Source organism: Gouania willdenowi, chromosome 15 (genome assembly GCF_900634775.1).
Source record: "Gouania willdenowi chromosome 15, fGouWil2.1, whole genome shotgun sequence".
Classification (NCBI taxonomy): Eukaryota; Metazoa; Chordata; class Actinopteri; order Blenniiformes; family Gobiesocidae; genus Gouania; species Gouania willdenowi.
In genome coordinates, this window is record NC_041058.1 from 16,347,106 (window position 1) to 16,364,194 (window position 17,089).

Below are 17,089 nucleotides of genomic sequence, written 5' to 3' on the forward strand. Positions count from 1 at the left end.
CTACATTACCCATAAGCCACCACGCTTAAAGGAGCAGGCTCAGGCACAGCTCACATCCACCCATATTGTGATTTCCATGAGTAGTATTTCCTCATTTTTGGTAATGCAGAACATCACCAAAATGTAACCACCTGTTCCTTGTCCCATTATCAACTATTTCTGAAACTTTCATCAAAATCCGTTGCTAACAGACAGACAGACAGACAGACAGACAGACAAATGCAAAAAAATAACCTTCTGCTCTTGGCGGAGGTAATCAAAGGTCAGAACTAACAATAATTGTATATAGCGCTTTATCAGAGACACTCAAAGTCACTTTACAGAATTAAGGCATTATTCTTTCACGCCACACTTAGTGGTGGTAAGCTACTATTGTAGCTACAGCTGCCCTGGGGCAGAATGGTGGAGGCGAGGCTGCCATGGTGCGCCATCGGCCCCTCCGACCACCACCAACACTCACTCACACACTACATTCTTACTAGGCAATGACATAATGACAGATACCACAGGAGCGACTGGCCCCCACTGTGGCACCTAGAATTCTCAGTGGTCTCCATCCAACTACTAACCAGGCCTAGACCTGCTTAGCTTCCAAGAGCTAACGAGATCGGGCAATGACAAGCTGGTATGGCCACATGTAGTGCGTAGAACTACGCGTAGAACTACGCACTACATGTGGGTCACCCTGGGACCCACATTTTGCCACAGTCTAAATCGTGACCCTATTTTTTTTTTTTTTAGATTTTAACCAAACAAATTTAGTTTTTTTAAAAATAGCTGTTGAAAACACACATTTATAATATTTTTAAAAACATAAATCTATATATTTTCCTGTGCAACATGCATTTCACAGCATGTCTGTCAAATTAAGTTTCTTTCAAAAATAAAAAAAAAACAAGTCCAACATGAGAGACGTTAAGTATTTATATTTGACCAGCTGTCCGCGACCCACCCAGTACAAGTCCGCGACCCACTTCGGGGACCCAACCCACCAGTTGAGAACATTTGAATTTACAACTTTTTTTGCACCACAAACTGTTCCATGGTCCCAACATCCTGCTGGTGTCATGTGATTGGATACTGGGAAGTGTTTTCTTTGTTTTTTAGTTTAGTTCTGTCCATATTTGTGTATTTTTGTTGTTGTTAATTGTGATTGAAGTTGGTGGGTTGTGGTAACAAAGTAGCTTTGCTGTGTCCATAGGGACAATGACAGTGGCATTTCTTAACAATCTGCAAAAATGTACATGGACCACTGAAATAATTATTACTCTTTTTAAAGCTGTTTTAAAAACTCAGCGTTAAAAAAACAAACACAAAAACAACTCTCGAAAAAAAAAGAACCTCTCACGCTCAAAAGGAAACTATGTATCAATGAAGACAAATGATCAGAAAAATGCAAAATAAACCTTTTTGTGAATCTGTTGATGCATCAAAGTAAAAGAGTTCAGGGTCCACCTTTAAACACACATTCTTTTGTGGGTTGCCAGATAGCAAAGAAAAATGCAGTCAGCTATTTAATGTGGTTGAGACACTGAGTGTGGGAAGGAATCTACTAATCCAGCTCAGACTTACTAATGTTTGTGGCTGCTGAAATACTTCCACAGGAAGACTTCTCACCCACCAACATTATCATGTTCGCCAGCTAAAGCTGAATATTTTAGGATGATACGACAATAATGAGGTGAAATTTATGTTGACATGAAAAACCTTCATCCACAACGCATGATTGTGCTTGTTCTCCATCAGATTAGGCCCCCACTGTCTGGCATTTAGAATATACACAAAAAAAGGCAGCAGGTCAGCATATTTCTGTTGTAAAAGATCAGCAGTTTCCCGAAGGCCTGCTAGGACCTGCAGGACGAGACAGTCAAACCAACATGTTGGTTTTACAGTGCTCGCTAATGCGTGACACGGCTCACTCCCCGGGGTTCCCCTAAACTTTTTGAAGCAAAGGGTAAAGAGAGGGGAGCAGCTGACAGATGCTAGAGATCTGATGACGTCCTCACACGAGAGCATTCCATAGGAAAACGCCACTCACAGTGTCCACCTCACTGCTGAAAAGTGTCACGCAGAACAAAGACCTCAATGTGTGGCGTCATGTTTAAGTGCTTTGCGTCACTGTCATTTTATGAAAAGAGCCATTGTTAACATGTTACTGTTTAAATCTCCATTCACTCCATTAAAGAAGGGGTACAAGAAGTAAATTTAAAAAAAAATCCATTGGAAAACAAAAACAAATTTTATTTTTAATCAGTTTAAGGAGTGAGAGCTAATCTCATCAAATCTATCTTGTCAAAGCGATTGCCAAAGAGCTTAGGTAAAGTCTTTAAGCTGAAGTATGACTTTGGAACAGCTGCTGATCAGGTCCACAGCTTAAAGCACTTCCCAAATTGTTTACAACGTGAACAACAAATCAAGTCCAAAAGAAAAACTATTTTTTCGACAGTGCCAATGCGGAACCTAGAATGAACAAACATATTGAACATAAATCACATAATAAAAGGCTATATATTACTTACCTAAATATTGAATAATTCATATTCAAATACTTCCAACAATGTAGATTCTCCAAGGAATATAATCTAGGAAGAAGATCTACATGACCAAAATAATCATAGTCCTTGCAGCTGCAGCTTGTGGCAAAGCATCTCTGACGTTTACTTCACCTAACCAACGTATGGCCTGACTAATTATTACAGCACCAAAACAATAGTTCTTATAAATGCTATAGAAATTGAATTGAAGCCCAAAGATTATCGTGCAAGAGGAAGGAAAATCTAATTATTATTGTTATGGATGAATGGATGGGAAAAATGAACTATAGAAAGGTTTGTGCTCCAAGTATGAAGAGGTTTTCCATTAGTGAGCAGAAAACACAAACCTTTTCATGGTTGATGGAAATGATCTTATTCCTCACACTACCACTGACCCAAGTAAGAAGGTACAACCTCTATCTCAGTGGTCCCCAACCACCAGGCCATGGACCATTCGGTAGCAGGCCATAACTAAAGTTTCAAAAATGATATGCATTTAATTTTCAGGTATTCTATTATGAAAAATCCCTACTTCAGCACTGAGTCTAGTTATGCTGGTGGTTTCTTCCTGTTAAAAATAAGTTTTTACTCTCCACCAACAAAGGATTCTCAAAGAAATCAGGGTATTTTTTTCCCCGACTTTTACCGAGTGGGACCTCCGACATCAGGTGGCGTTCCGAGTCACTTTTTCAAGTAGGAGGTCAGAAAATCACAAATTCTGAGTTGCCAGGAACCAGCCTAACGCTTTGACGCACGCAGCCACGCACACACAGCGAGCCGACCGCGGTGAGACAACCACGCCTCTACTCCACTATCTCCACTACGGATCCTCTCATTACTCACTACTTTTTCTCTCCTGTCAGCTTAGGTTTTCTTCATTTGCTTCAGTCGTAATACTAAAAAAAAAAAGTTTCTGTTGATCCCCATATGCATGTTGTCCCAGTTTTACCAAATCCTATTACATCAATCTGGTCAATGCAAGAGCCAATCAGAGAGAGGCAGGTCACATCTAATAGGGTTGTTGTCTGGAAAATTGTTAGGGCAGAGAAGGATGAAGATACTGCATCTAAGCATCCATGGCTGTATTTTAGGCCCACGTTCAAGGTTTTTGAATCAAAAAGCAGCAACGTAATGCTGGCAATATAAAGTCTGGTTAGCTAAACAAAAGAGGCACCGAACAGTGCATTTTTTGTTTGATGCTCAAACGGAAATATGCTTTTTTTTTTGTTAGTAATAACACAGGTGTTAGATTTGTTTTTGGTCAAATAAAACAGTTGTATTGATGAGGGCATCTGAGCTTTTAAACTCAGATTTCCTACTTTTATTTATGGAATGCTGAGCCTCTTTGTTCATTCTGTGATCAATGTTAATTTGCTTAGTTTGATGTGGTTGCATAAACCCAAACCTAAATGTAGGTCTGGGCGATATCGACTAAAACTCATATCTCTATATTTTTTTCTCAAAATGGCGAAATACAATATAAATCTTGATCATTTTAATTCAAACGTAGTCTAACCAGAAAGACAATTCAGGGTTAAATTTGCTGATGCAAAATGCCACACAGGCACATTTATTAACAAACAGTTGCACAAAATGTGCCAATTTTGGCATTTTCTCCTATAAGGGACAGCACGTGTGAGTGAGTTCGGTAGTGCGGCTTGTTTATGTCCATGCTTCTCAAACTTTTTTGGCTCATGTACCCTCATTCTCTTATTTCTGAATCCATGTAGCCCCTTTGTCCGACTACAACACTTGTTTTGTTAATAAGTTAAATGAAACTGTATTTACTGCCTCTAGAATAGATTAATTTCGAGAGTTTTTATCGTTTCCGGTCATCTTCTGCCTGGCATGAGTCCTAGACTGACCCTTGTATTTTCAGTTCATGTTCTAATCAATCAATTCTCATCATTATATTATGATTGTAATTTTTAACTAAAATAAACATTATAAATCTCCATATTTTTAAGGCAGTGGCTATCCGTACAGTTGCCGTATCAATATGCCGACTTTCTATTCGTACGCAGCGCCCCTATTTGGCCAATTTAGATCACGTGACTAAGACACTTTCTATTTTTAATGCTTTCATGTTAATTTTCTGCTAACTCTCTAAAGTACCCCTTGTAGTGCCATCGCGTACCCCTAGGGGTATACATACCACCTGATTACTGGTTTGAATCAGGTGTTAGGTGAGAGGGCAGGCTGAGAGGCCAGGAGGCACCAGGCTTAACAAGGCAATATTATAATTTTATGTATTGCCAAAATAGAAAACTGGATGTGTCTTTTGTTTCGATATAGAACGTGTCTATTTGTACGGTTGCCGTACGGACAACCCCCGGTGCTGTTGGTACGATTACCGAAGTACAAGTACGTAGCGTCTTAGGGTTAGAGTATAACCCTATATCGCAACAATTTTTAGGGTTAGGGTTAAGTTTAGGTTCAGGGTAAGTTTTAGTCTTAGTCACACGACCTAAACTGGCCAATGACTGACCTATTATGTGACCTAAACTGGCCAAATAGAGGCGCTGCGTACGGATAGAATGTCGGTATATTGATACAGCAACCGTACGGATAGCCCCTGCCTTCGATATATCATCCCGCCCTACCTAAATATTATGATAGGTGATGAAACATTGTGCTACAGCACTATAACATGTAACAGATTGTGCATCAGTGTTTGCCAATTTGCAATTATTGATGAGGACAATGAAGTTGAAGATCCCTATTTCATTTTAATACTTTAGTCATTTTGTTATGGAAACACATCAGTACTGTCACTTATGTGATATTTTTGGCTGACCTACTTTTACTTGTAATAATAAAGTAATAAAGGTGAGTAGTTTGTGCACCTCTGCTGTGGCTCATGGTCGTACAGGGAGAGGCTCTGTGCGTCATCCTGTAACTCTATCCATCCACGCTGCTAGCCCCGCCCACATCCCGTGAGTCCACGCTAGGCTGAGAGGTGGACAATAAGAATGTCCAGATGTCCACATCATCCGTCCTACTTCTACAACAAAGCACCAAAACACACCTGTATTCCTGTTTATTTATTTATTCAAAAAGAGATAGCAGCCATAAACAGCCACACACTGCACTTTCTAACGCTTTGTCTGTAGTTTTACTTCTTTTTTTTTGTTTTCCAGGGTGCGGGTTGGATCATATTTAAGCTCCTCAAAGACAATAAGCTAATGTTAAAAATCTGGATGCGTGACTTTACCAAGTCTTTGTGCTACTTTTCTTAACCAGTCACAAAAGGCCGTTATTATTTATGAGTCTGATGCGCCCCGCGTTTCCAAACCACCTCTGGGTTGCACGGCGATGCGCAGCCAGCAGAAAGTAGAAGAAAGCCATAAATAGTGAGAGAGACTCACTTGTCCAGGACAAAGTAGAGGTCGAAGGCTCCCTGACAGGACCTCTCCACCTCCTCCTCCTCCTCCTGTTGCTGTTCCCCTTTCACCAGGACGTGGAGAAGGGAAAGAAGTCCGAGCAGAGCCAGAGCGAGAACCATGCGAGTCTGCGTCCTCGCCATCTTTCCCCCGGTGTTAGCTGTAGATCACCCCCCCACCCAAAGTCTGCTCACATTTCCCCTTAAACTGACCCTTTTCCTAAGACTATTGTGTGCACATGTTGCTCTTCTGTGCTAGCATTCAGTCTGTCTGTGTGTGTGCGTGTGTGCGCGCTCTCTCCGTTCCACCCTGGAGCCGTGCTCTCTGTTGGCTTTGGGCTGAAGGAGGAGAAAAAAAGAAAAGAGGCAGAAAGGATCAGGGCAGGATGAAGGAGGGAGAGTCACCCATAGAGACACACACTCATTTCCACACAGAAACCTGAGAGTATGACTTACCCTTAATGAAAAAATATATCTTGTACTTATTTGAAAATCGTTTTTACGCAAATTTTTTGGCATACTTTAAAACTGATGCTTAAAATTGCAGTTTTATAATACACCGAGAGCACATTTCAGAAGTAAACATTTTGAGATCAATACTCTGATATTAGGTCTGAACGTTACATTTAGGTCCAATTATGAAGTTATTTTGAACCTTAAGAAATGTATCTGAAAAGTGTCCAACAGTATTACTGTGAACGTGCCACGTCAACCCGTTTATGAAATGTTGTGCTGTGAGTAAAGTAACCAAATGTTGACCAGGTTTTGCAGGATACAATAACATATTACAGTCATCACAAGAGCTGAAACAGCAAATTGCATTGGTGTCGTTTAAACTGAAATGATGGAGGCATTTCACAGTTTGTGGGAAATTTTAACCCAACTAAATGTGACAGATTGAACATCATTTGTCTAGTTTTTATTTGATCTTTTGTTGTTAAAATGACAAAAAAAAAAAAAAAAAAAGTTATGACAACTCTTCCCCACCCCTTCCTTTGTCCTACCCAGACTCCCTCTTCCCTGTTCCCTTCCCCCTCACCAAGTGTAACACTGCCCTCTCTTTTTATATTGTTCCCTTAATAAAGTGTTTCTTACCCTTACTTAAGAAGGGCTGGTGATGGCCACAATTATGCAATAAAATGAATGCATTTATTTAATTGCATCAATACAACATGCATAGTTGTCACCAAAAGATTGCACTACATGTAGCGTTGACCTTCGACGGCATGTGCAGACTAGGTGAAAAAACAATACACAAAAAAAATAATAAGCTCAATAAAGTAGTTCCACAATAACTTGTCACACCTCTTCAATTATTGCATGATTTTAATTACTACATCGATGACACACAACTATATATACAACCTTGTAGTAACAATGACTTAAATGTTTCTTTTGGTCCTTTATGTGTCTGATTAAAAAAAAAGAAACATCAAAGTCATTATGGAAGTCACAATGAACACCGTTGAACTCCAGCAACAATATATTTTATTGACAATTCATTCATTTGCATTCTACACCATTTGTAGCCTATAGAATTTACAGTGCATTTATTTTACAATAACATAAGGTGTAAGGTGCATTTCTTCCAGGACAGAAGACAGACTATTGCAAAGCCTAACAATAAGAAATAAGTCTTACAGCAGACTCAATATTTCACGTTTTTGGACTATGAGAGGAGAACAGGCAACCTCCACTCAGAATCTATATTAGGAGCCTAAACACAGCGCCCTCTAGCTGTGACTCCTCTGGAACACAAAGTCCCTTCTTATGTATTTATTTATTTATCTCATTACCATTCTGGACAATTCTCAATGGCAAAAAGATGTGATGAACACTATATTTATCTACACTATTTGGATATATATATATATACTGTATGTATTTTATCTTATGGAGAATAGACTACTGTACTATAGTAGACAGTTGGAGTTTGCAAATGGTGACTTTTATGTAAACACTATCTCTCATTCAATAAATAAATGGCCTGATAACAGCAGAGCATTTATCCTAATTAGAGCTCTGATGCAGAATAATAATTAAATGCTCATTAGACAGAAACATTTGGTTTAATGAATAATGCATTTGCCCCGTGGCAAATATGGACCATCATGCAACGGGTCGTCTAATAGCAGCGACTTTGTAAGCACATACTAGCTTAGACACTGCTGTAGTATAACTGAACTTTAATGAGCTTTGTGTCTCCCAAAGTCATTTTTTTAAGCAACATTTGTTAACTTAAGTTGTGATTATTGTCTTTTCTCCTTTTGTCAGTGCTGTTTATATGAATATCACGCGCAGTTTGTCATTATCATAAGCAAGTATAAACTATAGCTGTCCCTTTGTGTCGGAAATTGTGCAAAGTTGCTTTTTTTTATGTTTTTATTACTGCCTCAATATTTGGTTTCATAGATTAAACAATGATTTTAAATCTGTGCCATTGATTTTTCTTCATATTAACAAGATAACATTGCAGATTTGTCACTGCACCCAGTTCCACTACATCTTTAATATACCTTGATAGATATCGAGTGAGGACTTTGAATTATGCAATGTTTTTGATGAGTGTTTTGTTAAATAAAGCTTTTATCATGTAGATTGATAGATATTGGTCATAAAGATAAAGATAGGAAACATTATTCACCCATGATAGTAAATCATTGCTTATTTATTATATTTAGGTAAATGTGTACGACAACAACATACCACAACACCAGCCTAAAACCAGTAACATATGGCTTAATGGAATTAACAAGTTGTGTCAGAAATGGTCTTCTTATGTGTGCTGGTCCCATTTGGCAGTAAGTGGATTAATCAGTGCAGAAAAAACATTTGTAACTTCACCATGTAATCAGTTTGATCATGCAGGCTAATCCTTAAAATACAGTTTTTTGAGTAAAGGGACATTTATTTTGACAAGTCAGAGGGTAAACAATAAGACACATCCAGCCTATGCAACTAAACATAACAATTCGATATCAACATAGTTCTTTCAATCCAACAGATTACACAGCTTCGACAGATGCTAGTTTATATAGAAGGGGCGGAGCCAACAGTGTTGTTTTATGACGTAAGAAGCCACCAAAACGTCACAAACCACCATTCTCAGCCAATAGCAAAACTCAGTTGTAATAAGTAAGGTTTCAACCCATAGAAGGCAATCACTCTTACATGTTTACAACAAAATACACCAAATTGAAATCCTTTAACTAAAATATCAGAAGTTGAGTTGAATCAATCAATCAATCCACTCAACATCACTAATCCAATCCCAAATACAATGGTTTTCAGCTGAAAAAAGTGGTTTTGGGGTTTAGATAGTCTTTAATAAATAATTACCTCAAATAACGGTGTACTGAAATACAAAAGTAATCAATATAATGTGTGGATATTTATGGTACTATTGTGAATCAAAATATATACCCCAACTAGAAATGTATAAGGTGGATACATGTTTGACAGTGTTATGTTTTTTAACACACTAAAAATAACAATTACATAATGATTGGATTTATATAACACTTTTTTTTCCCCCAAGGCGACTCAAAGCTCATTACAAAAACCATTATTCATTCACACCAATCATACCAGTGGTGGTAAGCTACATTGTAGCCACAGCTGCCCTGGGGCATACTGACAGATTACACGTACAATTACAGATGCTCTCGTAATCAAAAATAAAAAAAATCAACAATAAGTCATTGACATTTGCAACTGTAAAATATTGTTATCTTATATTTCGGAATACCACAAACTCAAGCAGTTATAGTGGCTGGCCAACATCTCTTATATGGGAGTTTTCTCTTGTTTTAATGAAAATGCTTATAATAATCTAATACAAGTGTAATGACTATGTTGTATCTTAGATGAATGAATGATGTTGATTTGTTTGGGGTTACATTTTCTTAGATCACCAAACAGGATCTTGTGGTGTGTCTGACACAGCTAATGTAGCTGCTGTAAAGTGAACCACGTTAATTGCGCTGCATTGTCCTCAGTAATCAGTGCAGAGTGCCATTAGAGGGGTTTGCTCTAGTCCCTCTCCCTCTCTCTCCCTCCCTCCCTCCCTCACGCACACAATTACTTTCAGTGACAGCACTGTAGTTCAGACAAAGGAGATTTTACCAATCAATGGCTAAATTATAGGCGCGTGTGCGTGCGCGCCCCCCGCCGCCGCCGCCGCGCGCCACGCTCCAGTGCGCTCAGTGAAGGGAGATAAGTGGGAGTGTGAAGACTGAGACGACAGTGCGGAGGAGGACTCGCTCAGTGAAATAAGTCGTCACCGACATAACGACATAGAGCTCGGTTTGGAGCTCCACTGCACCTGCTGCATTTTACGGACGCGCCGCCTCCTTCATGTCCGACGGGTGAGTCCATTTATCCATCCACACACACACACTGCTTATCCATTTCACGCGTTTTCTGCAATATGCATGTTTGAACTTAATAGAAAAAAATAAAAATGCAAGAATGACCATTTTCAGATCATCATCTTAAAGGATGCAGCGCACGCAGTCACATTATTGGTCATTGCAATTCATTTACAGACGTTTGTCTGCGATTTAAACAGGGATGCGATCCGAATTCTTGGTGACGCGATATTTATTATCGTATCCTAATCCTTATAGATGATTTAAAAACATATTGAAGTTATAGACACAGAAGGAGGCAGATGGATTTTCCAGCAGATGTGGAGACAAAAGGAGTAACCGAGTGAAAAACTGAGACAAAGGACGGTAGAATCATTTTTGGCCCGAAACCGAGTGTCTGCATCACAACGCGTCCCTTGATTTCACCAAAGGAAAAAAGAGAGAGAGAGAGAGAGAGAGAGAGGGAGAGAAGCGTCCATCTGGAAGCACAAATCTTTGTTTTTCACGGTAACGGCTCAGCTCTGCGCAGCCTTGGAGTACATCCAAATCTTCTGATGATATACCAAACAATTGGCACGATTCTTATTCCCCAGTTATGCTTCATCGGGTTTGGATTGGATATATGAAAAAAAAGGCTTTATTTGGTTTAGCCTATAATTTATTTTGATGGTTTAATCCTTGCGCTAAATCTCTCCAACCCACCCACGCTGTCCACCTGCTCTGTAATCACTTACTCACTGTTCTTCTGTTACAGTGTGACGATGGATCACACCTTCCTGCCTCGGACCATCTGGACCAGTGACAGCAAACTCCTCCAGCATCCTGCGGATCTGTACACCAGCGTTTTGGTTACGCGCAGCATCCCCGCGGGCACCAGCTTCGGTCCATGTCTCCTGCAGAACACTTTCTATGACACTATTGCTTTCATCGCGCTGAAGTCCACGGAGAAAAGGGCGAAACCCTGTGTTTTCAGGGTAAGGAACAGAGATGTGTGCTTGTGGTTGGGGAAAATATTTGGACATTTGGACCATGTGCTTGAGTTATCTCCTTAAAATCCTCTGATAATGTATTAAACCTTTTGTATGCCAGAATTTCTAGTAACTCTACAAAGGCCTGGTATTATTTTACCTATAAATGTCATTTTTGGATTTAACCCCCAAACCCCTTCCTTTATTTATCATTTTCTCGTTTATTTTGTGACATGCAGTCATTCGATGACGTGATTTGCATACAAATATGAGAAATAATCTTCATTATTAATGAAGTCATCATGCAACATCCACAGAGTAAAAATATTAAGCCGTTTCTTTTCCACAGGTCGACCCAGAGGCCATGCGTAATTCTTCCCTGGTGCTCTCCTGGCTGCGGCTCATACAGGCCGCGCGCAACAGGGAGGAGCAGAACACGGAGGCTTTCCTAAAAGCAGGCCAGCTGTACGTCCGAACCACACGGGACATCCAACAGGACGAGGAGCTGCTGGTCTGGTACGACCAGGAACTGTCTCACCTTTTGGGCTTTACAGACTTGACCAAAGCACCAAAGGAAGGTGAGTTTTCAAACACAATTAAAGCAGGACGAAGTGCGACTTCTGCCTTCATCTTATGTGTTAACCAATCATTTTTATTGTTTTTGTTCTCTTCTGTCCTTTAGAGTTCATATGTGGGAGATGTAACCAGGTCTTCAAACACCAGTACCCATTTCTGGCTCACTGCCGATTCCTCTGTCCTCAAATCAGGAGTGACATCTGGAGCAGCGAGGTGTACGAGCACAAGCACATGGAAATGAAAAGGCAACACCGAGTGACAGATTTCCACAACATTGCCAGAGACTTGGAGCATAAAAGACCCGGCAGCAACCAGGATGCTGAGATTTCCCCCAAGAAGAAGAAATTCGAGGATGCGTTTCATCCCAAATGGAGAAAATCGGTTCTGCTGGAAAAGACCAACATTTCAAATGATCATAACATCACACAGCTTAACAAGGACTTCGAGCAATCAGCAGGAGAGGCCTCTTCATCAGATGGGAACCTGAAATCTGACAAGACGAAACTGGATAACCCGGGATGTAAAAGCGATGGCCAAGGTGAGGAAACCAAAAGGGCTTTTACGCACGAAAAAGAGATTGGTGAACAATTACCAGAGAGAGACACGGACACTGGGGTGCAGTCATGTAGCACCAGCGCCTTTTCTCTGGTGCTGTCTAACAACCGAGGAGAGCTGAAAAGCGCTTTTTGTAGACCTGGCACTAAAAGGCCCCCCACCATTGAGCGCCAGGCGCACCTGACAGCCCCCTCCAGCCGCCTGGAGGAGATGAGCGATGCCTTCAGCCCCAGGACTGTGATGGGCTTCAACAACCTGATGGCATCCAACATCCTGAGCGGTGACTTGCAGGCTCTCCCTTCCACGGTGGCGGTAAACAATGCTTTCCATTACGCACCGGAGCACTGGTCGAGAAACGTTGGCGCACAGATGCAGAGCACCCCCTCCCTCACCATCCTTCCTCCGACCTTCACTTCGTTGGGCGTATCTGTGCAGAACTGGTGCGCCAAATGTAACCTGTCCTTCCGCATGACCTCGGACCTAGTTTTCCACATGCGCTCCCACCACAAGAAGGAGTTCACGGCCGAGTCGCAGGTGAGGAAGAGGAGGGAGGAGAAGCTGACCTGCCCGATCTGCCACGAATACTTCCGTGAGCGGCACCACCTGTCCAGACACATGACTTCTCACAACTGAGACCCGAAGGGACCGAGACTCTATTTATACAACAACACACAGACTCTGGAGTCTGACTTTAGGGTTGAATGTAGATTGCTGTAAAAAACAAAAAAGAAGGAAAAAAAAAAAAAAAAAAAAAAAAAAAAATCCACATGGGCACCAGGTTTGTCCTCTAGATGGCGATAAAGGTACGTGTGTGAGTCTGTCCCCTTTGGTTCTGTACGTTAAGTTGCTGATTATGTGGTGCCTTAAATTACACAGAAGACTAGAAAAGAGGACAGCTCATGATTGTCGTGAATATTTGGGCGTGATCTTATTTATGGCTTTTCTCTGCAATGATTTGTACAGCAGACGTTCATTGGGTGTGTTTGCACATTTAGTTTCTAAAGGTATAAAAATGTAAAGCAAATGTGTGGAGTATTTTTCTGTTGGTCTGTCTATTGATATTAATTCATTTTGTTCATTCCCCCCCAAAAGGGATCCATTAAGACCATATTTATCTTTGTAGATTATTCAAGGGTTGGGCTTTTCCTTCCGAATGGATACCACAATTCTGGTGTTTATTTAACAAAAAAAAAAAAGAGAGAAAAAAAAATGTGTACCAAACATAAGCTGTTACCTACAAAGTATGTTTAGACAATATTTAAGACATATTTCTCTTTTTATTCCTGCCTTTAAAAAAAAATTAAACCAAGCTTTATCTAAACTGGTTTCATTGGAAGCAATTGTTTGCATCACAAACTTACTATTAGCTCTATTGCACTCGTGTATTTTTCTGAGTTTCTTCTGCAACACTCGACTAGTGATTCCCACACATGGGTATATTTACCCATTTTACCCATCTTGTGTATTTTAAGTTGTGTTCTACATATAGTCAAAACAGTGGCACCACTCCTGGAAGACACATTTGCAAAAGCAAAATCCAAACACCAAAGTTACCAAATTATTGATGAATGTCTTAACAGCAGATTCCTCTTCAAAACTCCTTCCAATCAGAATTATTCATGATGTTTGGTGACAGGATGTTAGATGAGCTAATCACAAGTAATCTCCATGTGGATGTTAGACAAGGACCTTGGTAAGACTCCCCTGCTAGCAGATAAAACTGACTCATTAAAGGAAATAGAAATAATTTAGATGCCTTGATGACTGCAGCTGATGACTTCAATAAATTATAAATGTGTCTCTTTAATTATAATCAGCGGAAGACCTTGATTTGACTAGTTTTATTTAAAAGGTGAGGCTTAAACTACTCAAATAACAATCAAAAGATCCATTAACCCCCCCCCCCCCCCCCCCCCCCCTGTAAATATGGTCTTTTTGACGACAAAATGACATTTTTCAAGTTATATGTGATAGGGAAACTAACATTTTCGAAGAGGAAGTTACACCTTGTTCAGAAAATAACCAAGACTAACATGATCGAATGTGTAATCAAAGATTCATTGTCACTCAGAGCTAATAAATAGAGCTACAAGCTTTCTGAACTTTGTCACAACGCAAGGAAAGATCTGTTCATGCCAGACAAAAAACCCTCTGTTGTCTAACAATGGCTCTTTTGCTCTACATGAATTAAATAGAAATAGTCATCTTACGGAACATTTTCCTTGCATTCCACATTTCCCTGGTTTCATTCTGGCTTTTAAGCCTGTTTGGCACAGTGTGTCTACATCGCTGTGGATTTCCTAACTGGAATTAACCATTGTACGGACACTCACATGTTTTAAGGGCAGCATGTGAGCACAGTTTGGATTTAGGAAAGCCTTAGCTCAGTGTTTTTCAACCTTGGGGTCGTGACCCCACATGGGGTCGCCTGGAATTAAAATGGGATCACATTAAATGTCTAAATTGATAATAAAGCAAAAATATTGATTAAAAGTACATTTTTAATTATTGTTCTTTTTCAAGTTACACAACTGTATTATATAATTTCACTTCCTAAAAAATTAAAAATAAAAACATTTTTTAAATAAAATTCACTCTAAAAATATCTGAGTTCATTTTGTGCACTAATCCTGGCTACTCTGTGTTTGTAATCAAAAAGTAATTGTAGAAAAAGTAAAACATGTCTCTCTGAGGTCGTCAAAATATCGTGATATCAAAATGGGGTCACGACCCCAAAAAGGTTGGGAACCTTTTTATAGTCGGGCACTGACTGAAGCAGAGGTTTGCAATGCAAACTCTTCCTGAATGGCTTTGATTCAAATCCATCAGAGTCCCCATTGGTTTTCTGTGGGTAGTTCAGGTTCTCCCAAAGTTCTAAACACATGGAAGTCAGGTTTACTGTATATGAGTTCCAAGCTATTTCTTTTGATTCTGATAATATTCTCTCTTTTGAAAGGGTAAACACAGTCAAACACAAATACTTGTGGAAATTTTTCATTCCTAACATGGAAAAGAAATACATTTTTGGAACAATAAAGGTATGACAACAGTACACTGTTGTACTTATTAATGGCTACACCAACACTAAAGGTGGGAGGAAATATCAAGCAACAAGATAACGCAGGATATAATGTTCAGGGTATACAAGCGGTATCGCAAGGGGGAGAAATCCACATGATTGTTATGGTTTGTTTTTATTTTTATAGTCCTATTCAGTTCAAAAGATCCGGACCTGGCCCTTTAGAGCAGTGGTTCCCAAATAGGGGTACGTGTACCCCTAGGGGTACAGGAGCACATTGCAGGGGGTACTCGGAAAGGTTTAACAATTAATTTAAAAATAATCGGGGAAATGTTAGTTCCTTTTTAGGCAATTTTTTGGGACACATTCACCACAAACTAACAGTACTATTGCTCAATTAAATACTACATTTTCTTGTATTTATTGAAACAGGATTATTTTATGCTGTAGAGGCCATTTTATCACAATAGGAGGCAATAATTAGCTGGATTTTACAAAGGAGACTATTTATTGACTGAATTTACTTATTGAAATAATCACATAAATGTTGTAGTTTAACTAAATTTCACTTTAAAATTCAAAAACTACAAATTCAAAACTCATTGTTTTGAATTTGTAGATTAAGCCTTAGGGAGCCAATGTTTGAGACATATTTAGGGTTTTAGGGGAGCCCGCTGTTCCACAAATGAAAAAGCATATGATTAAACTATATAGAGGGTACTTATGATATTAAGAGGGGGTATGAATGACTTGACAAAAATACAAAGGGGGTACACGGAACAAAAAAAATTGGGAACCACTGCTTTAGAGCATCCAATTTGACCCATAGGAGACTGTAAAACAGACAGAGAAATCATGAATCATCAATCACAGAATCATTGACTATATCTCAAATTCACAAATGTAATGAAGCTCCACAATATTTTCAGCGGCTCGAAGTTTTCCCACGCTTATATCACATGACTGCAGTCATTCTTAATTGCAAATTGTGAAAAGAACTCACCCATTTTTGTAAAAATATATTTTCTCCAAAACAATTCCACACATTTCCTTTGAATTACACACAAATTTGTCACAAAATCTCAAATTGTTGAGGATAAAAATTAGGGCACAATAATGTTGAAATTGCTCCTTTTTTACATTTAAAATCTGCAGCCCACTTGAGGTCAAAGTGGTCTGTATTTGGCACCTGAACTAAAATGAGTTTAACACCCCTGACTCAGAGTAAGTACAGTATGTATGTCCAGAGGTAAAGTCTAATAAAAGCATTGTTTTTTCTCAAACAGCATTTTTTCTTCTTCTTTTTTCCTTTTACAAAAATATCGCATTGTATCGTCATTGCCAAATATAATCTATTGTACATAGTAAACTAATACTTAAGCAGATAAATTGAATAAATGGATGAATGAAACATTAGCACTATAATCAACCAATAAATAAATTTACTAATTTAATCAAAAAATATATAATAACATTTGATAACATCTATCTGTTTTCATCAAACAGACGATTTAATTTTATCGTGTCGTATTCAGCGTCCACTGAATATTTATTTGGAATTATATCACATCATTAGATCAAAAGGGATTAGTTGTTACTTTTAGTCACATTAACACATTGATACATCAAAGTCATTTGTGTGTATTATAAGGCTGTCACATACAGAACTAGTAGAAATTGTCTGT

At 39.2% G+C, this 17,089-nt stretch overlaps 2 protein-coding genes across 2 annotated transcripts in view; one reads left to right on the plus strand and one right to left on the minus strand.

Moving 5' to 3' along the window:
- antxr1d (ANTXR cell adhesion molecule 1d) overlaps positions 1 to 6,250 on the minus strand; it is a 35,531-nt gene extending 29,281 nt beyond the window's left edge. The window contains exon 1 of the mRNA XM_028467860.1: positions 5,903 to 6,250. Within this exon, the coding sequence (XP_028323661.1) occupies positions 5,903 to 6,060 (158 nt within the window). The 5' untranslated portion in view covers positions 6,061 to 6,250. The remainder of the gene's footprint in view (positions 1 to 5,902) is intronic.
- A 3,771-nt stretch (positions 6,251 to 10,021) lies between these two features.
- On the plus strand, positions 10,022 to 13,147 carry znf488 (zinc finger protein 488). The gene is made up of 4 exons (XM_028469623.1): positions 10,022 to 10,283; positions 11,041 to 11,260; positions 11,604 to 11,832; positions 11,937 to 13,147. The coding sequence occupies exons 1-4, from the start codon at positions 10,273 to 10,275 to the stop codon at positions 13,016 to 13,018; spliced, it is 1,542 nt and encodes a 513-aa protein (XP_028325424.1). The 5' UTR covers positions 10,022 to 10,272; the 3' UTR covers positions 13,019 to 13,147.
- Positions 13,148 to 17,089: the final 3,942 nt, after the last annotated feature.

Coding starts and splice junctions, on each gene's coding strand:
- znf488 (XM_028469623.1), top strand. Junction 11,261..11,603: donor CGAAACCCTGTGTTTTCAGG/GTAAGGAACAGA, acceptor TCTTTTCCACAG/GTCGACCCAGAGGCCATGCG. Junction 11,833..11,936: donor GACCAAAGCACCAAAGGAAG/GTGAGTTTTCAA, acceptor TCTGTCCTTTAG/AGTTCATATGTGGGAGATGT.